General features: G+C 43.2%; 6 protein-coding genes and 1 non-coding gene across 9 annotated transcripts in view; 2 read left to right on the forward strand and 5 right to left on the reverse strand.

The window, feature by feature from the left end:
- The window catches only part of vegfba (vascular endothelial growth factor Ba), a 15,725-nt gene extending 15,466 nt beyond the window's left edge, over positions 1-259 (reverse strand). The window contains exon 1 of the mRNA XM_076739572.1: positions 1-259. This exon is cut by the window's left edge and continues 741 nt beyond it. The gene's annotated coding sequence lies outside the window, so the exon portion shown is untranslated.
- A 2,007-nt stretch (positions 260-2,266) lies between these two features.
- Positions 2,267-6,215, reverse strand: dnajc4 (DnaJ (Hsp40) homolog, subfamily C, member 4). Of its 2 annotated transcripts, none has more exons than XM_076738831.1 (8): positions 6,140-6,215; positions 5,571-5,640; positions 5,133-5,257; positions 4,914-5,004; positions 4,356-4,531; positions 3,958-4,125; positions 3,450-3,536; positions 2,267-3,315 (listed from the first exon to the last, which is right to left on the reverse strand). In XM_076738831.1, exons 3-8 carry the CDS (start codon positions 5,222-5,224, stop codon positions 3,219-3,221), a joined length of 711 nt encoding a protein of 236 aa, XP_076594946.1. In that variant the 5' UTR covers positions 5,225-5,257; positions 5,571-5,640; positions 6,140-6,215; the 3' UTR covers positions 2,267-3,218. The 2 variants fall into 2 exon arrangements, with proteins under 2 accessions (XP_076594946.1, XP_076594945.1); XM_076738830.1 differs by having other exon boundaries at positions 3,958-4,128.
- A 423-nt stretch (positions 6,216-6,638) lies between these two features.
- nudt22 (nudix (nucleoside diphosphate linked moiety X)-type motif 22) lies at positions 6,639-11,326 on the forward strand. Its single transcript, XM_076738829.1, has 8 exons — positions 6,639-6,686; positions 6,804-6,909; positions 8,239-8,432; positions 8,814-9,432; positions 9,508-9,627; positions 10,312-10,409; positions 10,706-10,799; positions 10,979-11,326. Exons 3-8 carry the CDS (start codon positions 8,344-8,346, stop codon positions 11,138-11,140), a joined length of 1,182 nt encoding a protein of 393 aa, XP_076594944.1. The 5' UTR covers positions 6,639-6,686; positions 6,804-6,909; positions 8,239-8,343; the 3' UTR covers positions 11,141-11,326.
- LOC143325618 (heterogeneous nuclear ribonucleoprotein U-like protein 2) lies at positions 11,293-15,063 on the reverse strand. The gene is made up of 11 exons (XM_076738828.1): positions 14,431-15,063; positions 14,172-14,242; positions 13,752-13,994; positions 13,549-13,661; positions 13,151-13,417; positions 12,874-12,996; positions 12,644-12,745; positions 12,241-12,409; positions 11,923-12,150; positions 11,784-11,842; positions 11,293-11,619 (listed from the first exon to the last, which is right to left on the reverse strand). The coding sequence occupies exons 1-11, from the start codon at positions 14,925-14,927 to the stop codon at positions 11,545-11,547; spliced, it is 1,947 nt and encodes a 648-aa protein (XP_076594943.1). The 5' UTR covers positions 14,928-15,063; the 3' UTR covers positions 11,293-11,544.
- Positions 15,064-15,506: 443 nt separating this feature from the next.
- On the reverse strand, positions 15,507-19,845 carry LOC143325621 (transmembrane protein 179). Its single transcript, XM_076738833.1, has 4 exons — positions 19,401-19,845; positions 18,628-18,765; positions 18,198-18,276; positions 15,507-17,655 (listed from the first exon to the last, which is right to left on the reverse strand). The coding sequence occupies exons 1-4, from the start codon at positions 19,721-19,723 to the stop codon at positions 17,464-17,466; spliced, it is 732 nt and encodes a 243-aa protein (XP_076594948.1). The 5' UTR covers positions 19,724-19,845; the 3' UTR covers positions 15,507-17,463.
- Positions 19,846-22,228: 2,383 nt separating this feature from the next.
- Positions 22,229-22,301, reverse strand: trnaf-gaa (transfer RNA phenylalanine (anticodon GAA)). The gene has a single exon. It is a non-coding gene; the product is annotated as a tRNA-Phe (tRNA).
- Positions 22,302-22,520: 219 nt separating this feature from the next.
- Positions 22,521-25,617, forward strand: hs6st2 (heparan sulfate 6-O-sulfotransferase 2). 2 transcript variants are annotated; one of them, XM_076739695.1, is made up of 2 exons: positions 22,521-23,449; positions 24,152-25,611. In XM_076739695.1, exons 1-2 carry the CDS (start codon positions 22,869-22,871, stop codon positions 24,978-24,980), a joined length of 1,410 nt encoding a protein of 469 aa, XP_076595810.1. In that variant the 5' UTR covers positions 22,521-22,868; the 3' UTR covers positions 24,981-25,611. The 2 variants fall into 2 exon arrangements, with proteins under 2 accessions (XP_076595810.1, XP_076595812.1); XM_076739697.1 differs by having other exon boundaries at positions 22,736-23,449; positions 24,155-25,617.
- Positions 25,618-25,836: the final 219 nt, after the last annotated feature.

Raw genomic sequence — 25,836 nt, forward strand, 5'->3', positions numbered from 1 at the left:
CGGTGCCGCATATTCTGCTCCCCGGCTCGGTCACAGCCTCTCCACACTGTCGCTCCCCTTGAAAATGTGACGTTTCCCCTCCAGGCGCATCTTCCCGTTTTTTTTTTATCCTCTTATAAATATGACTAGAATAACATCCTGTACTGACATGGCAGCACAGCCACAGCAGAGCCGGCGGAGCAGCAGGTTAGTCCGCAGACAGCCAGAGGTCTGTGGAGGTAGCAGTCTTCATTAGTTGTTGTGATCGGTTTCCTCATTTCCTTTGCCCTTGAGACGCACGCAGCGTAACCATTGCGCTGCCAACTTTTTCCGAACAGGACAGGCGCACTGAATACAGGTGCAACGTCTCTACTGGTCCCACAACGTGGGGTCTGGGGGCCGCCAGGGGCCCCCTTTCGAGTGGGGAACCGAGCTATAACTGCCGCTGAGGACATGTCCTCGATATTATTTCTGGTAATTTGGGATTTTCAGTAAGGCTGTGTGCACGTGGTTTTATTCTAGGCTGCTATTGATTATGTGTGGACAGAGATGAAACAATTGATCATTAATTTATAAATCAACTGACAGATATCTACAAAGTCTGATGACTGATTAATCGTCTAATTGTGGTTCTTACAGCTCAAATGCGAGTATTCACTGGTTTTCTTAATCCTCTATGACAGTAAACTGAGCATGTTTGGTTTTGGGCTGTTGGTTGGACAAAACAAGCAATATGAAGGTGTCACCTTGAAAACTGCGGTTGGATTTTGGGTTACAGGAAAAGTCAAAGTTGAATCGGTATACCATCAGTTCATAAATGTACTGAACTGTGGATGTAACATAATCTTTCAGTCAGTGCACAGAAATGTAACTCTAGTCAGGCATAAAATTCAACATATATGGAGAAAAAAGCTTCCTTTGATAAATGAACCTCGTCTCTGTAGACCTGATTTTCACTTCACACATTTTCATTGTCCCAGCAGGTGTCACAAACAGCCAGCTAATAACACAAACAATGGTTCTGTTGTATTTGGTTGTTCCAGTAAGTCATGACAGTGTGACAGTGAGCCAGCATGCACGTCGCCAGGACACTAAAACTGAAGCAGCTAAATGGAATTTGGCCGTAGTTCATTTGATTAACTGCACCAGTGCTTTTCCTACTGTGACACCTGTAAACTTCCTAGGAAAGTGTTCAGAAATGGTCCCTGAAAATAAGGCGTCTAAAGCTATCTGAGAATTAAAACATGAAAAATCCAAATAAAGGTATATATTAAGTCAGTCGGTTTGTTATTAATGATTTTACCCACTCAGTATCACTATTGTTTTCCTAGTAATACATCAGATAGCACACGTCAGACGCAAAGACAGTTATTTCAGTGCATGACTCGACACACTTTTCCTCTGCAGCTCATTAAACCAGAGATAAAAGTCCATTAAAACTCTTCATGGCTGTTTTTCCTGTGCAGTACTGCAGTGGCCTCTCTTACAAGGCTTGTCTTCCATCAGTTTGTGTGTGTGTGTGTGTGTGTGTGAAGGCATGCCGACACCAGCATCTCAGTCATTATGGTGTGTTTGGGTTATGACACGGCACTCGCATGCCACATGAGGGTGAGGGTGTCTGTAAGCTATGCAGGGATGTGTTATCTCCTGCTGAAGTCTCAGGACGGGGGGGGGCAAGAAGGAACAGGGCAATACCTTTTCTTAAAACACAATTCACATGAGAGTTCAATTCATACTTATGGAAGTAATCTTTAAAAAAAAAACAACCTAGAAACCTGGTCCCTTTTCCATGATGTCACCAGTAAACAGACGTTCTGTGCCCAGGATGTTCTTCGGAACTGTTTCATAACTTTCATGTGAATGTCAGTGTGCAAATAAACATGCTATGTGCTGCATCTGTAAAATCTGTTTTTTAATCACATCTGCGGCTCCACATGAGATTACAGGTTAAAAGAGCGGCTCAAATTCAAGTCTGACCACTGAGACAATGGAAAAGAAACTTCTGAGTTCTGAAATAGGACAGAGAAATAATTATCCAATTAAAACAAGCCTGAGTCTGTATGGTTGCTTATTAAACTACATCTGGGTGTCTAAGCCTCTTACTAACTCGGCCAGTAAGTGTAAAACAAATTTCACTGTAGAAAGATACAAATAAAATGGTTGATAAAATATTAATAAGCAAGGAATGGTGAATTTTTCAAAAGCTGTTGTCTGTAGCCTGCTCTGTGTTACAAAACCAGAACCAAAAGGCGTGCGAATGAGAGGCGAAACAAAGGGGAAGTAATGATTGATGAGAGAAAAGTCGATCTTTTAATCATTTCTCTTTTACATCCCCTCAGTCAACGAGGTAAGGCAGTGAAAGACGGTGAGAACAATCTCTAAAGTCCTAAAAACTGAGAGGCCATATGATACAGGTTGGCTCTGGAGGAACTTTTATCTGTAATTATAAGCACCTTTCCATTAAATTTACACATTTCCATTGTCTCAACATTATTACAGTATTTAACAATAAATGTCAACCCAGAAATGCTGACGTTACATTTCTACAGTAACACACAAGCTCAGCAGAGGGAACCATGATGAGTTAAGATCCAGAACTGTGAATACTTTGTTTGGAAAATCATTATGCTGGAAAATTTTAACTCTGCACATATTATACTGCACCCTCTTCAAACATCCTCCCACGAACAGGCTCATTAAACCTGTGAGAACATTACAGAGTGTCCCTCTTGTGCATAACCCGACGGTAATCAATCATGCCAGTTTCTTTCCACTGGAAACATGTTGGCAAGATAACAGTCTTTCTCGTCTTGACTTGATCAACTCAGATGACTGCTGTCTGTGAGCCCAGCGTGCTGTGCGCCACTAACACAGAAACGAGGCTGAGAACAATGAATAACATGTTGCTTTGAGTTCAGTGGAGGCAGTTTACCAGTGTTCATGACGGCTCTGTGAGGTTCGTGCGCACACTGCAGCTGGATCCTTTTCACTGCTGCATCACTTCAAATATTTCACCAACTGCAAATGCTTCAACGGTCTGATATACAGTTCAACTTGGTCACAAAGAAACACTTCTGTGACCAGATGAAACCCTCCCACATCACACCCACGCTCTATGTGTGAGGATAAACGTTGACAAAAACTTGAAAAATCCTAAAACTTGTACCACAGTCACTCTGCCGCCTTCCTCCCGCTGGCAGTTCAAACTCCATCACCACTGAGCACGGCTGGAGACTCTCCTACTTGTCATTTCCATCTCTGGGGATTTTGTATTTCTCCAGAAACTCAGCATGTTTCTGCCGCAGGATTTCGGTCTGTTTCTTAAAACCGTTGACCCTGTGAAACAGCACGGAAGACACCATCAGATCCAGCATCACATTCAAACATCAGCAAACCCGCACAGATTTCATGTTATCAGCCAAAGGTGCCATCAAACTGAAGAAAGACACAAATCAATTTAAAGCACTCACCTGGCCCTCTCTTTGCATTCATTGTAAATTTCTGTGATGACTCGATCTTTCTCGTCCATGAAGTCATTGTGAACCTGTTCCAGTATCCTGAAAGAGTTGGGGAAACACTTGGGTTAAGACGCCCTTCACAGAATAACTTTGCTTAACCTGAAAACGTGTTGCTCAGCAGGCGTTCTGTATGCTCAGTTGTATTTATGACTTTGTGCAGCTGGTAGAAAAGCTCTTCAGATCACAAAGAAGTGAATCTACGCAAACACAAGTGGCACAGAGTCAGTGTGTGAAAACAAATACAAGGCCACAAGCCATGAGGCGGTGCCAGGACACATGGCAGAGAGACATGTCCACAAACAATCCCATTCATCCAGATGTGAGTGTGGAGCACAGAAAGCATGAATTCAGGAAACAAGAGGGATGGACTGCAGAGGCAAGCTCACGACAGGAAAGCATGAAATGGAGTTCAAATATCAAGACAAATAAAACAAAAAAGCACACAATGCCCTTTTCTCACTTGAAGAAGACTGCGTGGGCTCCCATGCTGAGCACCATGGCAATGATGCAGTAGCCCAACAGCTGGAAGTTCCTCCTCTTCCTCCTCCTCTGCCAGTCCTCCGACATCATGTCCTGTGCATGAGACTGACGAAACTGCTCCCAGTAACGCATGTTCTCCTGGGCGTCCCTACTGATGGTGAAATATTTGAAGATGTATCATGATAGGCGCCATTAAAAACAAAGGTGGGACAGATGGTACAAATGTTAAAAATAAACTAAACTGAGGCATTAATGAGGCCAGTCTGAAGTAGTCAGAAAATTGTCTTTTTTCCCCACACTAACGGTGTTTAAGAGTCTGGATGATGTTCAGATCACCTATCTAATAAGCGCAAATCGACTGACTGTGTGTATCTTCACCTGGCTCTGGAGCTGGTGTGACTGGAGCTGAAGGCCTGGCCCCCACTGTATGGACGTCTGATTTTGAAGTCGTACTCCTTCCTGCTCTGGTCCTTGCTCAGCACTCGGTAGGCCTCGTTCAGCTCCACAAACTGGCTGTGCAGAGCTGGGTCGGCTGGGTTGCTGTCTGGGTGCAGCTGCATGATAAGTGGGTCAGTTACAGTAATGAGTCGTAACCGACCAATGAACCAAGAGCTGTTCTGGTGCAGGCATGTGCTTATGTGGACATGCTGCGTTGTACTTTCTCTGTTAAACAAATGCATGCATATGTATGGTCTGTACTCGCATGCATGTTTTTTTCTCTAAAGGGTAAGTGGTGTCACCCCTCAATTATGCCAGAAACGCAAGGTAAATACACATGCACATCCTTATTTACACTGGGAATCACAACATGAAAACAAACAGGAAGGAAGCCCACTGTGGGAACAGTTACAAAGTAGAAGCAAGGCTGTGAAAGGCTGCCCTCGTGTGGCCAGACATTTTCTTCATTTGCAGCTTGTCACCAAATGAGGACCCTACCTTCTTAGATTTGTCAAAAAATGCATTTTTAATTTCTGCTGAGCTGGCGTCAGATTTGACTCCCAGGAGATCGTAGTAGTTCACAGCTTTTCTGTGGTGAGAAAGAAAAGGACTCAAAATCAAACACACACTCAGACCTGTGCAAAGCTGAGTACCTGCTGTTTTCAGTCACTCTCTCTCTCACTCTCTCACACACACACTCTCTCTCTCTCTCTCTACCTGTGTGCGTAGCTTTGGGAGAGCAGGCGCAGCCCACTCTTGCAGCACCAAAGACAACTCTGACAAAGACGCAGCTGAGCCTCCAACTGCATGATGGTTAATTAGTGAAGTTCCACACAGACGACCTGTGCAGAGAGGACAGATGTTGACATCAGGAACCGTACAAAAAAAAGGCTGTTACAGGAGAAGCAGGGAGACATTTGAAACCAAAATATTAATGACTAAGTGGGAAGAGTCAAGACAAAAGCCTCACAGCATTATAAATATGTCCATGTTGCACTCTGAGTATACCAATCTACTTGTGTTGCAAGGACATAATTTGTGTTCAATGTCAACAAAACCATTTAGCTATAAAACATATTGAGAAAATTTGATTCAATAAAGACATATATATAGTTAATGGGAAAAGTGACCAACAGTCAGTTTTCCTTTCTTTACCTTTCAGTGTGTTTCCATTAAAACTGATGGTGTCAGCAGCTGTCCCCTCATCTGTGGACACGTGACTTGACTGAGGACAACAACAGGGGGCGAGGTGACTGAAATGCTTTGAAAGAAGAACTTTAATACGAACCAACCATCACTACCAGCTGGTCCTGAGATCTCAAACTTGTTACTGGCGTTTGTTGACCCTGTGCAGCCGAAGTTAGTTCTACTTTGAATTAAAACTGACGTTGAGTTACTTTCATTAGCTACACCACCAGCTACAGAGTAAATGCTGGGATTACACATTATTAATTATATGAAATGAACTGTCAAATACAAAGCAGAGAATACCTATGAGTTTCCAATAGAAACATTGTGTTCTGCTACCTGAGCAGCACAGCTAGAGCTAGCCGGAGTTAGCTTTAAGTGACCGACAGCCATTCTGTGCTTCTGTTAGCTTGCTAAGGTAAAAACGATCTAATTTAGCTAGCGACGTTTTGCGAAAGAGGAAGAACAAATATTTAACAATGGTGCAAACCTGAACACGCAAAAAGCCAACACTCAAACAAAGAAATGTGACATACCAAGAAAGCTCAGTTTCATAACATGAGCTGTGCAGTGGGCCATTACATAAACTCAGCTGAGTCAAGTAAGCTAAAACGGAAACCGGAAAACGGTAATGTTTCTCTTCAAAATAAACGCTATTTCCATTTTCTTTCACTGCTACACGGTATTTGAAAGACCATGGTTCACATCGACTGCAGGGCGAGGTCGTGCCACTGCCTTTTGATTAAAACAAAAACAAAAACAAAAAACATACGACACAATGAATTTTAAAAATATAATTACGGAATCTATGTCATATGACCTATTTTGCCAAGGGCTGTTGTGCACAAAATAAGCCTAAATTCTGTATATGAATAAATAATAACTGCACTTCATTTGGCTAGATAATATTTAGATAGTATTTCTTTTGTTTTGGTTTGACCGGAAGTTGTCGTTGATTCTAGGCATCTTAACACATCACAAACACGCCGACTCACGTGCTTGTTTTCCCAGGATTCTAACACTGCTGTTGCCATGTTCACCCACAGAGGTGAAATCCAGGATTTATATAATGTCCTAAAACCTGTCAGTACATCTTGAATTCAACATATCACATGCACAGTTTGTAAAAATGCGCAATTATTTAAATTTTGCGCAACTGTCTGTCAGTATTTTTTCTAATGATGACAGATGTCCCTGCAGTTCGGAGTCTCTCCGCTGGGTGGTGATAATGAACACATTTGCCATCTGTCTAATAAAGAGGAAGACGCTACACTCTGCTGTGTTGTATACGTTTTCGCCAAGGAAGGTAAGATGAAATTACACCGTTTGAGCCCGAATTTAACACATTTTCATAGTTGTACAAGCTACTGTAGTAGTGCTACACGTTACAAAATCCTGGCGGTATTATCGTTTTTAATCTGTGTTTTGCGTTAGTTTACGGTCTTTCTGCATGAGTTCAGATACAGGATGAACTGAAGCTGAAGTTGTCAGTTTGACCTGTTCAAGTCGGAACAGTTTACAACACTGAGGCTAACTCGAGTTTCTCTAACAAATAGCCTTAGCAAAGCCAAATCTGTGGGATCTATGGGACAAAAAAACTGTCATCTACAACTGAAACTCGCATGGATTTTGCCTCATTCCGGCTCCTGTACCAGTTTGTATTAGCATTATATCAATTTTCACAAAGCTTTATGATCTATTTAGTCTTTTCTTAAAGGTAAAATAACCAGTTGCACCCACCACGTGTTGCTCTTCTGGCCACAGCCCCTGCTGGTGATGTCACTGCAGGTGATTTTCACCTGCCAAGAGGCAAAAACACCTGCTGTGACGTCATAACACGGGGCGTGACCAAAAGCATATTTTTCTTGCCAGATTCAACTCCCAGAGAACAGCAGCTTCCTGCCATCTGTAAGAGTGTTCACTCTCTATTTAAAAAAACACCTTCATCACTTCTGAACTGTGATAATTTCTTGTCCAGTGTCCTGATACCAACACTGATACAAACGCACACTCACACAGGTGTTTTCACTTATTCTGACTTGGCATCTGCTTTGATTTATGCTGGTAATAACATGATGTCGCCAAGCTTCATGTGCCAGTTACTGTGATAAAGGTGTGCGCTATCACGCCGTTACAAATGAGAAACAAAGGGGACGAGGGATTGAAGATGTCAACCAAGTACATTTTGAGCACACCTGAAGCAGTTGTGTGATCAGGTAGATCAAGTACAAAGACCTGTGTGAGTCCTGCAGAAGTCCCTTTGTGCACATAAAAAGGCTAATATGTGACTGTTTGTGACTCTTACCATGACCAGATATTTATTGAGCTTAACAAACACCTGTAATTAAATTTAGGAGTTTAGATAACTGCAAACAAAATGCTTGCCAACGTGAGGCACAGTGTCGGCAGGTTTTGACACGTTTGCAGTGACTGGCTGGCTCGATATAAACACACTCTGAATGTGTGCGTTGTTGACGTGTCTGTTTGTGTTTGATCAATGAAGGGGGAAGTCAGAGGAAGCGTGCTTCCTGGTGTGGACACAGTTATTTGCTGCATTTAAAAAAGTTTCGATTTGGCTCTTTACAACATGTTTACGGCTTCTGTTTCTTTCCTGTGCATTTTGTTTCCTTAACAGAAAAGCTAAAACACCTGGCATAGATATTTTCAGGTGAGGATTACTGGACTGCAACAGTGTGTGCGAAGAGAAGAGAAAGACTCAAATGATAAGACACAGTGAGACATGATGGACTCTGAGGTGTCTGTGCTGCTGCACTGTGCAGCCTGGAGGGGGCTGCTGGAGTCTCAAGTACAAGTGGAGCTCTCAGAAAGGTAGGAACATAAAACAAAGCTCTAAAATGAGTTCAAACCATAGATATCTACTTAAAAGGCTTTTCTGCTGAGCAACACAGTGGCTCAAACACGTGATGAAGATACTGGGTTATATTGTGATCCAACTTGCCCAAGGTGTTGAAAAAAGTCCCTTTGATCACCATTGACGCTGTGTGTGAGATGTACAGTACATGAATAAATGTCTAAGACTTTACACATTATACTCCATATAAAGTACAGTTAGTTCAGAGAGTTGTTGCCACTCTGAAAAATATAGAATAACACCTGCCTCATCCTTTAATGTAGTACTTTTACAATGGGAAACAAACATATCATTGTAGTAACTTGAAAAGTTTTTTTAACTCCTCTCCTTCTTCTCAGATTTAACAGGCAGACCGATCCGACTCTGGAGCGTCAGATAGAGGAGGTGTGGACCGAGCGGGTGTACAAAGAGCCGTGGCTTTTCAACGGGTCCAAGTTCAGACTGCACTCCTTCTGTTTGGTTTCTCCTGTGCATGTCTCCTCCTCCTCCGTTTCTCCTAAACCCTGCACTCTTTCGCCCCACGTCCCCATCTCAGACCGTGCAGAGGACCAGGAAGGGGAATTAAACAGCAGGAAAAGCATGGAGGAGAATCTGTGTCCCTGCGATTCTCAGCACGACACTGCTCAGAACGGTCTGGACGGACGAAACACGCCTGTGAATCAGGAAGAAGATACAGAAAACACAGACGATCAAGACACTGGGCCGCTCCTCACTCTGAGACTAGGCCTGACTTGCTACAAGGACTACTTGGGAACTAACTGGTCGTGTCGAGTGGCAGAGCTCCGTCAGCTGGGAGAGGTGGAGTTCGGTGATGCTCTGGCACTGCTGGCTCAGCCTCTGGGTGTGGGCGCCGTCTTGTGCACAGATGACGGTCAGGTGGTGTTGATCAGGAGGAGCCAGAGGGTGGCAGAGGCGGGGGGGCTCCTGGACATCCCCGGCGGCCATCCAGAGCCCAAGGTGAGGAGAAACGAAGTGAATGAAGTGTCACCAATATGCTCGATGTGCCGTTTATACAGTCGCTGCCCTCCTCAGGTGGTGTGTGAGCGTCTGGGCCGGGCGGTGCGTGAGGAGCAGATCAGTGTGGACATGATGCAGCAGAGGCTCGTCGTCTCAGAGCTGTTCTCGTCTGTGTGCGCTGAGATCCGAGACGAGGTTGGTTTCTCTGCTAAACTGACGTGTTTAGTGACTTGACCTAATGAAAACAAAAGGCTGCGTTTCCATGTTGGCATTAAAGAAGTGCAGAAATGCGTGTTCTCCTTTTATTTCCTTATGATCTGTTGGTAAATAAATGAACCCAAGTTCCTCCTTTTCTCTCCCATAATGAAATTAACTGTATGATAATTTTAACTGGTCATTTAGTCGATAAAATGTGTGAAAACAGTTAAAAACGCCAACTGAAGGTTCAGAGTCGTCTTCAAATCACTTGTTTTGTCCGACAGTCCAAAACCCAGATTTTGAGACAAAGACAAAGAGAACCATCAAATTCTCACATTTGGGAAGCTGGAACCAAATATTTTTACTTTTATCTTGTTAATAGATGAATTAGACAATTCATTTTGTCTTAACCGGCTTAATTGTTTCAGCACTAGTTTTAAAGGTTAAAGGTCAGACTGTCTTTCAGTGATAAACTAAGAAATATGTACATAAAAGACTCCTGTTTAAAGATCAAAAAATCAAGCGTTTTCCTTATTTAGTTCATCCTGGTGATCATCAGTCAGAGTTCAGCTTTTTAGCAACGATAGAGAACCAGTCTAAAATCTGTAATATCCACTTTAGAAACTCTTTTAATTTAATCTCTCTCTTCTGTCATCCCGCCTCCCGTCTGTCCATCCACAGGTGAATATTCCTCTGAGCTCTCTGGGAGATCCTGTCCTGATGGGCGTCGCTCTGAATCACACCAGCGCTGGCAGACCGAGTGCTGAGTTCTATGTCAGGTGCTTCATTCTCTTATATATAGAAATATATAGAAAATCTTTACTTAACCAGGGATGTTAACTTTACAAGAGACCTGGGCAGAACAGCAGCAGAAGTTGCAGATAAAAAAAATAATATATTAAAAAATGGGTCTACTGGGGGCCGACAACAGGTGTATTTGCTGTGATCTGAGACGATGATATCTTTTGCAAGATGTTTTGGTTTTTGTTATTATTTTCAGAGATATGACAGAGATTTGCTTAGAACAGCTTCATAAAGATACAACGTAGAGTCAGTTATCTCTGTGTGTCCTCAGTTGCTCACTGACATCTGATGAAGTCAGAAAGCTGTACTGGAAAGGAGGAGCAGAGGCCCACGAGTCCACGGATATCGTCTTCCTCAGCAAAACAGTGAGTTGTGTATAACTGGAGATTTATAATTGTGTGCATAGTAACTCCAGAGCTTTCTTGTTTTGGCAGCTGCATTAGGAGGAAAGTGCAGTACATAACAATCACGTCTAATCAGCATATAAAAGCACCAAAATTTGTGAAATACTGTTAAGACTGCGTTTTGTTGCCCCTCCTTGTAGGAGGTGTTGCAGCTGGACAGAAGCCGCCCTCTGTGGACGGAGCTGTGTCCTTCAGCTAAAGGAGCTGTGCTACTTTATCAGACAGTGAAGCCTGACGGAGAGCGAGGCCACAGCAGGCGACAGGAAACTCAGCTGATGGCATCAGAGGAGGCGTCCAGATGATCAAATGTACACACACAAAAGAAACATTTCAAAAGTTCAGGGAGTTATTGATCTTTGACTTTAAGCCCTCTGACCAATACTGGTATTACAACTGTGCAAAAATACTGTATATTTTTACCATTTGTACCTTGTACAGTAAAATGATACATTTCAAAAAGTATTTTGAATAAAAATGCTAAAAAGTGACCTGGTTTTCATTGTTAAAATGATTAAATACTACAACACTGATTATCTCTGATTGGCCAAAGCAGCGAGTGCAGCACATACTGTAGTGTGTAGATCTCTGAGTAATGTGACTTCCTGTCGTGGTCAGCTCTCTTTTTTCAAAATTAAATGACATCAGTAAAATGATTGTCCTTGTAAACACAGTCAGCGGCTTCTGTTTGTTGTTGCTCCAGGTTTCTTCACCAGTGACCTTCATAACCGCTGTCACCAAAGTCTCTGTAGTAGTAGCCCTGGTCCTGATAAGCCGCGCTCCACTGAAAAGTAAATAACACAAATCAGATCAGTTTACTTGGTGAAAGACCTCCTTTTATCACGTGTACAGCTGATACAAGTTCAATCTCAGATTCGACCTCTAGTGGCATCGAGGTGATTTCTACAAAACACAGCAGCGGTTTTAGTTTGATTTCACAACACTCACATATCTTGGCTGCTGCTGCTGCCTCCATGACTGCATGTTGAGTCTCGCGTCGGTCCACCCTGCAAAGATGATAAATAAAATCAACTTACGTCTGAAAATATCAACTCTTTCAAAACAGCCTTTCATTTCTCTCACTGACCATTAAGTGCAGTCCACTGCATCCTACGTGAGGGTGGAGGGCCGTGAGGGTGGGGTCTTTTCTTGTGAAGTCTGGGCTTCTTCTTGTCCTGTTTGGGGACGGGGGGCAGCAGTCTGCGAGCCTCATCTTTATACTCCTGAAGGAGCGTTTGTGCCTGTTCCTGAGGCAGCTCGACATACTGCAGCTCCTCCAGCAGGTCACTCTGCTGCTCTGGAAGACTGCAGCTCACTGCAGAAGAGGAGGAAGGTTTCAGTTGTGTGTGCCCAATAAAGGACTGAATGATCATCCTTTTAATAATCCCTGAGATGTAAGTCAGACCTTGGAGCTTGAGGAGGGCGGTCTCAGGGATCTGCTCCCCGTCACTCTTCTGATGCTGGAACAGTCGTCTTTTCCACTCGTCTGCTGAGGGAAAGACAACCACCACTCGCCGCCTGAAGCCTGTAAACAGCTGCAGCTTGTGACGCCGTGCAGAGAAGAGGACGTTGCACTGGACAACAGAGATGGCAAGCAGAATACGGTAAGAGAGCTGAGGTGGAATACAGTGTCCAAATACTGATACCTCCAAGCATGTGCATTGATCACACATAACTAAAATAATTTTGACATTTCTCTGAGACTGTAGTTGAAATTTTGTCCCATGTAAAACTGTGATAATAAGCAAAATGATAACACTTTACATAAGTTTGACAATATGTGCTATATGCTGTATGTGAAGAGTTACCTGATCGAGGATATAGTTGGCAGGAGTCTGTGCAGCCATCTTGATCAAATCAGTCAGACACTGAGAAGCCTGCTGCAGCCTGCTGTCCCTCTGTCCACCGCTCTGAACACACCCACACACACAGGTTGAACATTGGTGGATCAGTAGGTCAGAAACTGAACATCGTCTTAGAATGTATTTATGTACATATGATATAAAACATGAGGGTGAAGACTGGAGGTCGGACTGACAATCATACAGGCGAGCAGCTCCTCTGTGCCCAGCAGCCTGTACTGTTTCTCTGGATGCTCCTTCATGTGAGTCCTGGCCCAGTGGCTCTTCCCTGAACCAGGAAGACCAACCATCAACAACACCTGGAGGGAGGGAGAGAGAGGTTCAAACATAACAACTTGTAATGACTTTTTATATTCAGTCTGAAAACAACCATTAGTTGTTCTTTTTAGCCACGCTAGCAGGAGGTATACAGAGATATTATTCACTTTGAAATACTCTGAGCGACACTCTCACCTCACACTGTGCTCTGGAGGAGGGCGCTGATGTAGAACGAACCCTCTGGCCTGCAGAAAGAGCTGCCAGCGATGTAAAGCCTGGAGGGCCGGGGTACCATGGAGGAGCCGTGGGGTCCAGCTGGAATCTGACTGAACAGCTCTTACAGAGGACATGAGGGAACAGAGGACAACGCGGCAGCACAGAGGCGTTCAGGGAAAAGGCCACACCCATGAAACGGCCGTTCTTCTGGAATGAGAGCTCAACAGCAGCGTCTGTGGAGAAAGACTGTCACACAAACACACGACTAAGATTAAAATAAGAAATGTCCTCAACTCTATCTGACAAGAGAGCAACAAGACAGTAAAGTTTCAAAGAACGTGAGCAGAGGAGGACGTGAATAGAAAAGTGTTCCTCACAGCGTAACAGCCAATGATGTCCCCCTCTGAGAAAGGTTCTCCAAAGTCTTCCTCCATCCCACCTGACACTTTCTTACCACGCCCATCATAAGCAAAAGAGAATTCGTCTTCACCTGATATGAGACAGACAGAAGACAGATGTTCAGATAAGCTGTCCTGGGTCAAAAAGGTGAAGTGAACCTAATAATGAACCTTATCCTTACCCAGCAGCAGAGAGGCGTCGGCCGTCGACCAGCCCACTCTCAGGCCGTAAGGATCCATGTCTTCTTGTTCCTCCGGCTGTGTCGTCAACAACTTCCTCTCCAGTCTCACCTCAAAGCCCACCCTGCCCTGCAGCACCCCGTGGGTGAGCCTGCAGCCTGACCACAGGGAGGGGCATCGAGCCCAGAACCGCGGCTGACCACATCCACAGTCAGGACCCACCTCAAAGTGGAGGTGACTGTCATCTGTGCAAACAACGAGGAAGATCAGGGATTCAATGTGCCTCTATGCTGCTCTAATGACTTCACATACGACTCTTGGGACTATTTCCTCGACAAAATTAGTTAGTCTTGTTTTAAAATCCGAACAAAATCAGGGTCCTTTCATGTTCATGCACAAGAAAGTGTTGTTTGCAGACTTACATGGATTTAATCTGACCTCATCTTCCTCTTCTGCCTCCTCCCTGTTCACTGCAGGTTGTGGTGATTTGGCTCTGGTTGAGAAAAGATAGAAACGCACGCTGCTTTATAACACCCTTCTTCATGAGATCCCACATTCAAAAAGTTCCTTAAGAGATTTTTAAAGTCTAACTTTTTTTATCAAACCTTTGCTACTTGCTTCTGTTTTTGGAAAAGTTGGAGCTGCACAATAAACCTTTAAGTACAGTCTATCTTGCATTACCTCTTGTATCGGATCTCCTCTTTGAACTCGTAGAAAGCTCTGCCTCTGGCCATGCCCTCTGATGACTGGGCTCTCCTGTCCTCTCGGGGACCCTCTGCATGTCCCTGCTCAGCTTGGTACTCCGGTACCCTCTCTGGAATAAGCTCAGAGCCTCGCTGTGGTGCTGGCAGACCGGTGTCGGTCTCTGTCTGTGTGGCGGAGTCTGTCACCTCTCTCGTGTGGTCTAGTTCACTGCGCGTAGTAACACCAGCTTCTGTCGGTGGTGATGGGGACTGAGTGCGGACGTCCACGGTCTCCGTCGGTGCCGCAGGTGTCCGTGAGGTGTCATTTTGTAGTTTTGGCTCTTCCTCGCTGTCTACTCCACTTTGTCCTGCCTCTGAAGCAGACCACAGCCTGCCTACCAGCTCAGCCTTCAGTCCCTTGACGTCCAGCCCGAGTTCTTTAAGTCTGGACCGCAGCTCGGGCACTTTTAACTTTTTGATGTCCGTTAGCTTCATTGTCACCGCGTGAGTATAAATTCTTCTTTTTCAAGTTGTGGCTTCTTGAGTAAAAACAGACCCAAAGTAAACTGATGGAAAAGAGCAGCGGTTCGGATCAAAACATCGGTTCAATATGGTGCCCTGCTTCGTGATTGGCTCTTTACTCCTTCTTCCTCATATATTTTGGCAGATTAGACACCAGCAGATGTCTTCACTGCCACCAAACGGCTAAAAATGTTACTACATCTGGTGTTGACGCATAGATGATCCATATTTTTTTAAGCTTTATCGATCTAATCGTTCCGTTTAATAATATATCTATCAGTTTTTCTGGTAACCCTTCCCATAAAGCAAACCTGCTCTTATTATGAACATGCATATCACCCATTACATTACATATAATGTTGACCTAATCTGATCTGTTTATGTTGATCTGCTTTTGTTGCGTTTTAATGTGTCAGTCATGTTCCCTTTTTAAAGGCAAGAGAAATAAAGCACGTCACGGCCTGCCTGTAGTGGAATTAAATCCTTAACTTTAAAAAGCCAGTACTGATGTATATGGATGTACATCTTTAGTTTGTACATGTTGAGACACGATTCTTTCAGAATGGAAAGCTTTTTATTCAACAAACAAGACAAATGCAAAAAACATGAACGAGAATGAGCACAAACAAGTATAAGAGGTAAAAAGCAAGACCACTGCCAGCTATAATACAAAAACATTTCACATATTACAATTCACTGACGCGACTGTCTCATCTCTCTTTACCTCAGATTTATTTATCCGCTGTCTGTGTTTCATTACAACCACTTGAGTCCATGACAAGAGGAGAGAAGTGCAGAAGCAACTTTGAATCATTTGTTTTAAATACTCATCTCCTCTTCACTGACTCCGCTGGGCTCCGCACAAATCTCCCCCCACGTGAAAACTATCGCAGATCCTTGAAGGTTTACCTTCTGATTACACTCTACAGAGGGTACAAATGTCATCTGAGAGGATTTGACTGCTTCATTAACGCCCGAGTGGCCATGTCCGCACAGACAGCATCATAACAACAATCGTCAAAAGAGGAGAGAAGGTCAGCAGCGATTTTTCCGTTACACAACAGAACATTCAGGTCATGCTCACACAGTGAGCCTGTTTGTCGTACATGGTGGCTCAGTCGCACTCTCACCACATGCTTCACAATAAAAGCACCTCAGTGCTACATCTGAATATTACGCTCAGAGCAGTCAGCAAACATGTTTTCTCCCTGATGAGGACAGACTGTGCAAAATGTCAGACTCCATCTGAAATGTAAACAACCATGCATATTAAATATGTTCAACACAGGCTGGAGGAAGAACACCCTCTGGGGCCAAATGAATAGTCTTTGCAACAGCTCCTGAATAACACTGTGGTTATTAGATCACTGAATACTTCCTCTGAAACTGTTTCCTTTTGTCTTCTGTAAAATCCCTTTTGTCCAAAGGCAGAGTTGAGATTAGTCCCACTTAATGCAGACTGTTACAGTCACAGAGCTCAGCCTCAGTTTTTTCTGAAAATTAAAAACCCAATAGCTCATTTAACAACACTCGGTTATTAGTCAGTCTGCATGATTAAAAAAAAGATGTTTAACCAGTTTTCTAAGTTTGATCTCGATCTCCTGATCCAAACAAAAACTGTAGCTGGAAATGACAAATGTCCTTCCTGAATTTGTCCGTCCATACACCGAAATTAAAAAGCCTTATAATCAATTATATCTGTCTAGCCTTTTATGATTCATGCACAACTTGTAGTAAAACCTGTAGTTCTTTTTATCATCACCGTCATTGCAAAATATATCCACCTCGGAATTACCACTCAGAGGCTGACGTGAATGCTGCATACTTTCCAGCCAGCTCCATAAGAAATCTTGTCTTTGAGGATTTTGTAAACTGTTTTTTTGTTTGTTTGTTTAAGATGAATCGGTATTTATCATTCAGAAAAATAGATGCTTAGTTCTGTGGAAATGTAATAAATACACGAGAAGCACAAGCCAGGGTTAAGTGATGGTGCCACTGTGAGGTGGCAGGTGCTGAGGCAGCGTAATGTAAGTGATGCTGGCCCTGCTCAAACATCATATCATTAAATAATACAGCCAGACCGATACTGGAGACCAACATTTGAAATTTGAAAAATCTGATAATGTTGTATTGGCAAATACTTTTTAGTGTAAAGAGAGAACAACCAGATTCTTTGGTTCTTAAAGAATTGTGACTTATTTCAGGTTTTTCAGTGTGAAAATGATCTTGTCAGGACAAACTACATAATCAAGACACTGTTGACACTAAATGACCTGAAAAATGTCTTTGGCATTTATATGCTGAAATTTCTTGTTAATTTATCAGCTGACATAAACGATTTTTTTATCGGTCCGGCTCTATTATGTAAGACGATGAACTATTAATAGTATCAAAATAAAAGCATGTCTTAAACCATACTTACATAAGAACTGTAGAGTGAGACAAATGAGGTTTGAAACTACATGTAGAGTTAAGTGTATCATCTTAAATCACTATGCCACACACTCTCTTAGACCAAGAGGATGGGTGTTGCTGGAGGAGGGGAGGGTGAGCCGCTGTCAGAGGGACTGTGTCCCAGCAGCAGCTCCTTCTCTCGGGGACGACACGGCCCGCTGATGTTCTGGCTGTGGGAGTGGTAGAGCCGCAGGAAGGCCAGGATGGACTGAGCGAGCCACAGAGCTGTCACACACCACAGAGACGCCTGAGGACACGGGGCGTGATTAATTAAGCTTATAGTCACACTTACATAATGAAAACATCAGTGTGTATGTGTGTGTGTGCAGACTCTTATATTGGCGTATTTCTTTGAGTTAAATTTTCCTGGCAACAGCCTCCATGTCGACGACCAAAATGACTCTGGGAAGGAAACGTTGCTGCTGACTATCTATCTATGGCACGTAAATTGTCTTCCAGGTAAAACACCATCCGGCTGAATAACCAAACTCAGTCTGACTGTCAGGTCAGATCAGATCAGCTGCAGCTAATTACAGGAAATTCGATAAGAGCTAAAATGAAAAGCTTGTCTGTTCTGTGGTTAATGTGCTCTCTGCAGCCAAAAACGGTGTGTAAGTGAAAAGACATCACCGTGCCTTCTAGTCATTACTGCAAGATAAGATAAAAAAGGCTTCAATCCGTCCTTCTGTGGGAATTAACCTGCCAGATGTTTTTACAGGTCTGGGTACCTGAAATATTAACAAGTCTTCCTGAAACATGTTGCGAGTGTCCACGTCTGAGCGCTCTTACCTGTGCCAGGCTGAGCTCTGTGTAGAAGGAGGAGGTGTCCACGTCCAGGTAAAGAGGAACCGACTGAGACTCTGCACAGCTGAACACAAACAAACATGCCGGGGTGAGAAACACACTTTCCCGTCTGTCTGCTGTCACATTTTAAAGATGAGAAATGTTTCCATACTGTTTATATCAAGACACTGATCCCTTTTCAATCTGTGGATGGATTATGCATTTGGAGATCAGATCAGGTATTTTAATTTGGTGGATTATACCACAACTAACATCCCATCATTGAATATTGAACTTGTAGTGACAGTGTTCAGGACGGGAGACTCCTCCAGGGGTCCAGTTTTAGATGGACTCTTGACTAAGAAATCAACATGTAACATCCACATACACGACCGTCCACCATGACACCGTAAAGGTTCGTCATCGCACAGCGTACCTGTACGGCCGAGAGTTGTTATCAGTCACGGTGTCGCACCAGGAGCCCAGTCCCAGAGACAGGATGACACTGGCCCCTCCAGACAGGAAGAGCACACACACACTCAGCACCACCGTCAGGAAGGAGGAGAACAGGGTGCTGAGCGAGCGGAAACACACGTTACACACATCAGACGAGCGGTGCTTTAGATAAAAACATCTTGGACTATGTTAGACAAGCCTATAGACATATTAATAATGTATAGACATGCACATACATTACTTTCAAAACATATTGGGGACATGTACCTGCTGACGTGCTGTTAGTACAGCATAGAAAATTATTTCCAGTCTCTAAAATATATTTTAAATTGTACTTTATACCTCACCACCTACCATTACACTATATGATATAATTGCTGATATTTTATGATGAAAGGCACTGTTAAGTCCAACGTATCCTTATTAGTAGTAGTAAAGTAAAAGTAAGGTAAAAATAAAGGTACTACAGTGTAAAAATACGATGTTATGAGTGAAAGTCCTTCATTCAAAGTCTTATTCAAGTAAAAGTACATAATTATTAGCATCATGATATAATAAAAGTACCACAGGTAAAAACACTGATTATGCAGAATGGCCCATTTCAGAATAATGTACATTATATTACTGGGTTATAATTACTGATGTAGTAATATGCACTTTAATACTGCAGCTAGTTTTAAGTATAACCTGCTGGGAAGCTGAACCCACAATGTCAGGTCAGTAGTTGCTGATGTGTGTCAGTCATGGACTCACTCATCATGTCGTCCGTGCAGATAGAAGAGGCTCCTCCAGCCCTGCGCTGCCCCGTACAGCACCGTGAAAATACCGACAAACGTGGCGAACTGGCAGGCTGCCGGTGGGCCCCACTGCTGGACCACCAGGTGAGAGATGTCTCCCGGCTGCCCCGTCAGCTCGACCCGGTTCTCTGTCCTCCAGTAGCCGGTGGAGAAGAGTGCGCAGCGGCCTTTGAAAGCGGAGCCGTTGAGAGCCATGGGGACGACCACCAGCAAGCCCATCACCATGGACAGCGCGTGAGCCGCACAGTGAGCGAGCAACAACCGCCGGTCCAGCTCCATGTTTGAAGTCAAACAAAACACAAAACACGAAACAATGCAGACAAAATGGCCAGTAATATCAGCACATCCCCGTTATCTCTCTTTTAACGGTTCCCCGTGGTGGTGGGTATTTAAAGAAGGAAGGGCGGGGCCCGGGTCTTCACTCCCCGTGGCGACAGAGAGAAGGAGGAGGCACAGACATCTCACTCTGCCACAAAGGCCGCGTACCACAAAAACAAGAAGACGAATCAGCGCCATTATTGTCAAAATAACAAGTTGTATTATCGGCAGTAGTTACATAACGAGATTTCTGTATAAAATGGGTAAAGACATCGGCGTGTAATAAAATATTAATAGCAGTCAAGGAAGATAATTGTGTTTCTATGTCTCAAATGAATTACCAGCCAAAAATAATATAATATAAATATTCTATTGGAACAGAACCAAAATAATTAAACAGATAAATAAATAAATAAATAAATAGATAAGATCATGGCTAAGGTCTCTTTTTAACCTGCCTACGCGTTTTTAAGACATCCTACCAACTAACGAAAGACAAACGGGGACAAAAAACAAACCACTCATCCATATATCATTATGCATCCATCGGAAAACGTAATTTACAACCATTAATCTTCACTATAGACAAATCCAGCTGACGGCTCTGATCATAATTTGAAAGTTTAAAAGTGTCGAAAGGACAACTTGTTTCTTTCTTTTAGACTGAGAGCAGAGTGATACATCGCTCCACACAAACGATCATCGGTACTACAAATTCCTCCAGTGGTGACGTAGCCGCGGCGGCCTGACGTCTGTGTTCGTCATCTGGCCTCTTTTTATCATGATTTAATCCCCTGCAGCAGCAGACTGATCACCTGCATGATCTCGCCGATGAAGGGTTTGATCAATGGCGCTAATCAGCAGACATTTCACGCCTGGCGACACTGTGGTGGAAAGTGTGGGGGATTATTTTTTTTATTTTATTTTATCCCAATTTAGCACAGGGACCTTACTTTTTAAAAAACACACTACAAACATTTAAAGCTGAACTGCAAATTCTGAACCTTTACAATTAAGTTACAGTTATATAAGATGGTTGGACAGAGAAGCAGCAGTGCTCTGGGTTTAGAAGCCCAGGATTAACAACTATTAACCAACTAGCACTAGAGATAATTTATTATTCCAAACTGCACTGTAAGTCTTTTTGATTGTCCCAGAGGGGTCTGTATCGAATGCCATAGAGAGGAATGTAGGGTGGAGCAGGGGTGAAATTCTTCTCTGTGGGACAGACATTGGCATCCACCTACCAGCCCCCATCCTACTGATAAACCAGTGAAGCTACCACACAAAAAATATGTCAACACCCATGAATGCACAATACAGCAGGCGAATTACATAAAGGGAACATGACATATGGGTTTGCATGTGTTATAAATCCCAGTTGCAATAACATTTTTTCTTCAGGGATGATTCAAACTAGTGTAAGCAGACTAGAGGTGACTGGTGAGAGCCCTATTGCTAGTCCTAATACAGAGCCTTGTTCATACAAATCACATTTAGTGGGACAGTTATGAAAATCCTGAACATATCAGTCATGAAATTTGAAAAAAAGAGGGCAAATTGATGAACCAACAAGTCAAGGGTCACCTTCAGGTTGCTGAGCATTTAATGAAATACTTGCTGAAAGCCACATTTTCCAGAGTGAATTACCACAAAATTGAATGAACATGAGGACACTTAACAGAAGTGGAACACTGTGAGTCTCATAAGGCTGCTGTATAGACAGGCTGTCATATAAACAAGAACAGTACACATTCCACTCATTTATATGTGATTTAATTAAGGAGAAAATGGTTTAAACTGACCGTTAATAAATGGTTAATTATTTGAATATTTTAATAGATAACATGGTGTGATGATAGGCTAACAATACATGACTTACATTTTTGTAAATAAATATGCACATAAGTAGGTTATTTATGTTTATGTTTAGGATATGTTTTTCATGGATGGTTTCTGGTATTACACAATAATTAGTTAAGGAGTGCTGAGTGAGCAGAAACACATTACACACATCAGACATGTGGTATTTTAGATAAAAACATCCACTAAAAGATATATGTTGGTTATGTGGGTAATGAGTAAAATTACTTAGAAAAATGATGTAACATTTTCTATTGATTTTAATTTATATTGTTCAATTAATTAACCTGTTCTATAATGTTTTTCTAACATGCATATTCATTTCAAACCAGCTCCTTGTCCCCGTGCTTCTCTCCATGATGGTGTACCAAAAATCCTCTTCATTCATTTTGACCTAACACTTGACTAATTTTAGGACAATGAAGGGTTTTTAAAGAGACCATAATATTCAGGAACATGGCCTCTGGGTCTGGTATCATGTTGTACCTAGCATTCTTCATGCTAAAGAAATGCCTTCTTCACTTCTCTTACCACTGACACATGTTTGATTCTGCCACTCTGCCTCCACCACAGCATGTGTCAGTTCTGGTCACTACATCAAAATGCCGAAACCCGGGATCGAACCAGGGACCTTTAGATCTTCAGTCTAACGCTCTCCCAACTGAGCTATTTCGGCGATAGAACTTTCCCCTGTCGTGTACCAAATTTATCGAAATGTTACACTGAACAAGATCGTAGATACATTGTTAGTACATCAACAATTAGGAGTCACTTCGCCAAAATGCTTCAATCGGTGAATAAGTTAACTTTGTGTCTCCATGGCTCTGGACCTGTAGCGTGTTAAACACGGTGACGTAATTTTCACGCCCATATTCAGCGCAGAGGCTGCTGGGAAGAAAGGTCAAGAATCGATGGCCGCGGAAGACACGGATTTACTGCTGCGTGAAAGATTAACTGTTATCGCTTTGTAGAACGAACTACTACCACTAGCAAAAGTACTTATTTTTTCAAATGCCATACGTACGCTTTCTCGCCTACAATACAATTACATTTATAGTAAGGTATCGTCCGTTTTCCTGAGACTCAGTCGACACTCCGGCTAGCAGCCGTTAGCTGGCTAGCGGCTGTATTGTTATTGTTTTCGCTTCATTTGGTGACCTTATAAACACCATTCCCCGAGCTTCCCCAGCCGAGGCAGGGGTCCGGACTGCCTGAGTGATGTTTTTCTGTCCGTCCCGGGAAGATGGATGAGAAGTCCAGCAGCAGCAGCAGCCATCACCGGCTCCTGCTCGTCCTGCTCATGGTGTTGCTCTTTGGTGTCATTATGATCCAGTATGTTTGCCCGAGCAAGTCTGAGTGCCAGATGCTACACCAGCTGGGATCTTGGTTTAAGGACGGCGGTGCAACTGGTTCACGGAGCAGGGGCAATGAAATCCAAGACGGTCTACAAAGGGATCCGTACATCGCTGAAGACGGCGCTCTGGTCCGCTTTGTCCCTCGCTTCAACTTCACCAAAGCCGATTTAAATCGTGTTGTGGACTTCAACATCAAAGGAGATGATGTTATAGTTTTTCTGCACATTCAGAAAACGGGTGGCACCACGTTTGGTCGACATTTGGTGCGAAATATTCAGCTGGAGAGGCCCTGCGAGTGTCACGCAGGTCAGAAGAAATGTACCTGTTACCGGCCAGGTAAAAAAGAAACTTGGCTCTTTTCCCGTTTCTCCACCGGCTGGAGCTGCGGGCTTCACGCGGACTGGACTGAGCTGACCAGCTGCGTCCCGTCACGCATGGACTCACGAGAGGTTCCCGAGAATTTGCCCAGGTGGGTGAGGGAGGATGCTTGGGGTGGGAATCAAACAATCACTATACATTGCTCTTAATGATGATTAATAACTCCTAATAGCAACGTATTTTTTATAAAGTATCTTCAGTGCTGCTAACAGTTATACACTGCAGGGATGTAATAAAATGCTAAATCATACAGGTTAACGGCTACACACACAGATAATGGATCACTTGACCCATTTGAAGCTGTCATAGCTTTTTTTTTGTTCACCTTCATCTTGAGTGTGAATGTGACCTTTGGAGGAACTTTTAACACTGCAAGCAGGTGTTCAAAGTCTGGTTCTAAGATGATCTTTGCTTTTTCACCAAGTAGAAAGATTTTGAAAAATGTGACTCAGACACACAGACCAAATGACTGCAGGACCCCTCAGTTTGTTTTTCCGATTTCATCAATTCAGAAATGATGCATTATGATACAAGTGAATATAAATTATGATTTCTTGCATTGAACACGTTCTTCCCTGTGTAGCCTACCAAACAAATCCAACCACTCTATTCTCCAAGCATTGGGATGGATATTTTGTGGTGTGACTAACAATTTATAAAACAAATCGTTCCTTGAACAATAATAATAATAATAATCAACAGGTTAATTCATAATGAAAAATTAGTACAATTGAGCAGAAGTGGCATCTTGAGGTTATTTGAGTTAAAACTAATGTCCACCTTTTCTCTCCAGTAGGAACTATTATTATATAACCATCTTAAGAGATCCGGTGTCACGCTACCTAAGCGAGTGGCGGCATGTGCAACGTGGTGCTACATGGAAGGCCTCCTTACACGTGTGTGATGGACGCTCACCAACGCTGTCCGAGCTGCCAAGCTGCTACTCTGGAGACGACTGGTCAGGTTGCTCCCTACAGGAGTTCATGGACTGCCCCTACAATCTGGCCAACAACCGGCAGACCCGCATGCTGGCTGATCTCAGCCTCGTGGGTTGCTACAACGTCTCTGCCATGAGTGAGGAAGAGCGCTGGGCAGTACTCCTGGAGAGCGCCAAGCGTAACCTACGGGGCATGGCCTTCTTTGGGCTGACCGAATACCAGCGCAAGACCCAGTATCTCTTTGAGCGTACCTTCAACTTGGAGTTCATTGCACCCTTCACACAGCTCAACGGCACACGCGCCTCCAGCGTTGAGGTCCCTCCCGAGACACAGCACAGAATCCTCCAGCTAAACCGATGGGACGTAGAGCTGTATGAGTATGCCCGTGACCTTTTCCTGCAGCGTTTCCAGGTGGCGAGGCAGCAGGAGCGCAGGCAGGCCAGGGAGAGGCGGCAGCAGGAGAGGAGGCGGCTCCGTGGAAGGCTCACAACAAAGCAAGGGAGGCAGCTGAAGCCCACAGAAACACCCCGTCAGCCTGACAGACACTCGGTAGTAACTGAGGAGCAGCACAAGGGGAAGGCTGATGGAGACAGTGCGGAGTCAGAAATGCTACTCCCAGAGTGGTGGGATCTGGAGGAGAACGGTACTGTGGAGGATTACGTTGACAATGTGGAACAGTGGTAGTGATGGGAACAAGAAGTAGGGTGTCTTAATTATAAGTGTGCCAAGTTCTGCCTTGTCTGTTGTTAGTGAATCAGAGTTTGTCTTTTTTTTTTAGTTAATTACTTATTTTTATTTATATGCCTTCCACTCATTTTCGTTTTTCTTACCGTGAACTGTTTTAAACGACACACATTTATTTATTGATATTGATTGTATTTCTTTGCCATAACTGACATTTGTATTGGATGCATTTCCTTGACAGGAGAGGCTGGTCTAGGCACCTGTAATCCTTTACCTTTCGGTGATCACACAAGCCTCCCAGACTGTTCTCAAACACATCTGAACTCTTGTGATGTAGCTTTGAATGAGGCGATGTTTATTTTTTTCTATGTTAAAAAGAACAATGTAATAACTTGTTTCCATACATAATATTCTACTTTTTGTGAGCTACAATCTATATGTTTGCCAAATTGCTGTATTGTCTGAAATACATACATTTAAAAATGTACCTGTGATTTTAAGTGTCTTTTGAGTAACAGAAAAAGGAGAATGGAATTTTCATAGATACCTCAATGTGTAGCATTAACTACTAATGTTGTAAAATTACTGAATGTGTTCCATGTCTCAATTTTTATATAAAATGTTTTACATCCACTGGACTATTGTCTATTCTTGTCATACTGAGATATCGTCTCTTTGTGTCTGATGTCCTTTTGTCTGATCATGTGTCTTAAGACAGTAAGCTTTTGTTTTGCACTTGCAAACCTCTGAGACGCCAGCAGAGGGTGCTGAAGTAATTTTAACGAAATCCAAACTTCCTGAGTGGAGATAGTGAGGTGGTATTGACATCACAGCTTATTCTTAAATTTGGTTGGAC

The sequence above is a fragment of the Chaetodon auriga genome, chromosome 9, assembly GCF_051107435.1.
Source record: "Chaetodon auriga isolate fChaAug3 chromosome 9, fChaAug3.hap1, whole genome shotgun sequence".
Taxonomy (NCBI): Eukaryota; Metazoa; Chordata; class Actinopteri; order Chaetodontiformes; family Chaetodontidae; genus Chaetodon; species Chaetodon auriga.

Excerpts from the sequence above, each read along its gene's own strand:
- LOC143325618 (XM_076738828.1), bottom strand. The coding sequence starts at position 14,927 with ATGAAGCTAACGGACATCAAAAAGTTAAAAGTGCCCGAGCTGCGGTCC. Across the intron at positions 13,662-13,751 it reads CGACGCCTCTCTGCTGCTGG|GTGAAGACGAATTCTCTTTT; the intron begins GTAAGGATAAGG and ends GTCTCATATCAG. Across the intron at positions 13,418-13,548 it reads ACATCATTGGCTGTTACGCT|TCTTTCTCCACAGACGCTGC; the intron begins GTGAGGAACACT and ends TTTGTGTGACAG.
- LOC143325621 (XM_076738833.1), bottom strand. The coding sequence starts at position 19,723 with ATGGAGCTGGACCGGCGGTTGTTGCTCGCTCACTGTGCGGCTCACGCG. Across the intron at positions 18,766-19,400 it reads CTGCACGGACGACATGATGA|CACCCTGTTCTCCTCCTTCC; the intron begins GTGAGTCCATGA and ends CCGCTCGCTCAG. Across the intron at positions 17,656-18,197 it reads CAGAGCTCAGCCTGGCACAG|GCGTCTCTGTGGTGTGTGAC; the intron begins GTAAGAGCGCTC and ends CCGTGTCCTCAG.
- hs6st2 (XM_076739695.1), top strand. The coding sequence starts at position 22,869 with ATGGATGAGAAGTCCAGCAGCAGCAGCAGCCATCACCGGCTCCTGCTC. Across the intron at positions 23,450-24,151 it reads GTTCCCGAGAATTTGCCCAG|TAGGAACTATTATTATATAA; the intron begins GTGGGTGAGGGA and ends TTTTCTCTCCAG.
- nudt22 (XM_076738829.1), top strand. The coding sequence starts at position 8,344 with ATGATGGACTCTGAGGTGTCTGTGCTGCTGCACTGTGCAGCCTGGAGG. Across the intron at positions 9,433-9,507 it reads GCGGCCATCCAGAGCCCAAG|GTGGTGTGTGAGCGTCTGGG; the intron begins GTGAGGAGAAAC and ends TGCCCTCCTCAG. Across the intron at positions 9,628-10,311 it reads GCGCTGAGATCCGAGACGAG|GTGAATATTCCTCTGAGCTC; the intron begins GTTGGTTTCTCT and ends GTCCATCCACAG.
- dnajc4 (XM_076738830.1), bottom strand. The coding sequence starts at position 5,224 with ATGCAGTTGGAGGCTCAGCTGCGTCTTTGTCAGAGTTGTCTTTGGTGC. Across the intron at positions 5,005-5,132 it reads TCCCAAAGCTACGCACACAG|AAAAGCTGTGAACTACTACG; the intron begins GTAGAGAGAGAG and ends TTCTCACCACAG. Across the intron at positions 4,532-4,913 it reads TTTTTGACAAATCTAAGAAG|CTGCACCCAGACAGCAACCC; the intron begins GTAGGGTCCTCA and ends CTTATCATGCAG.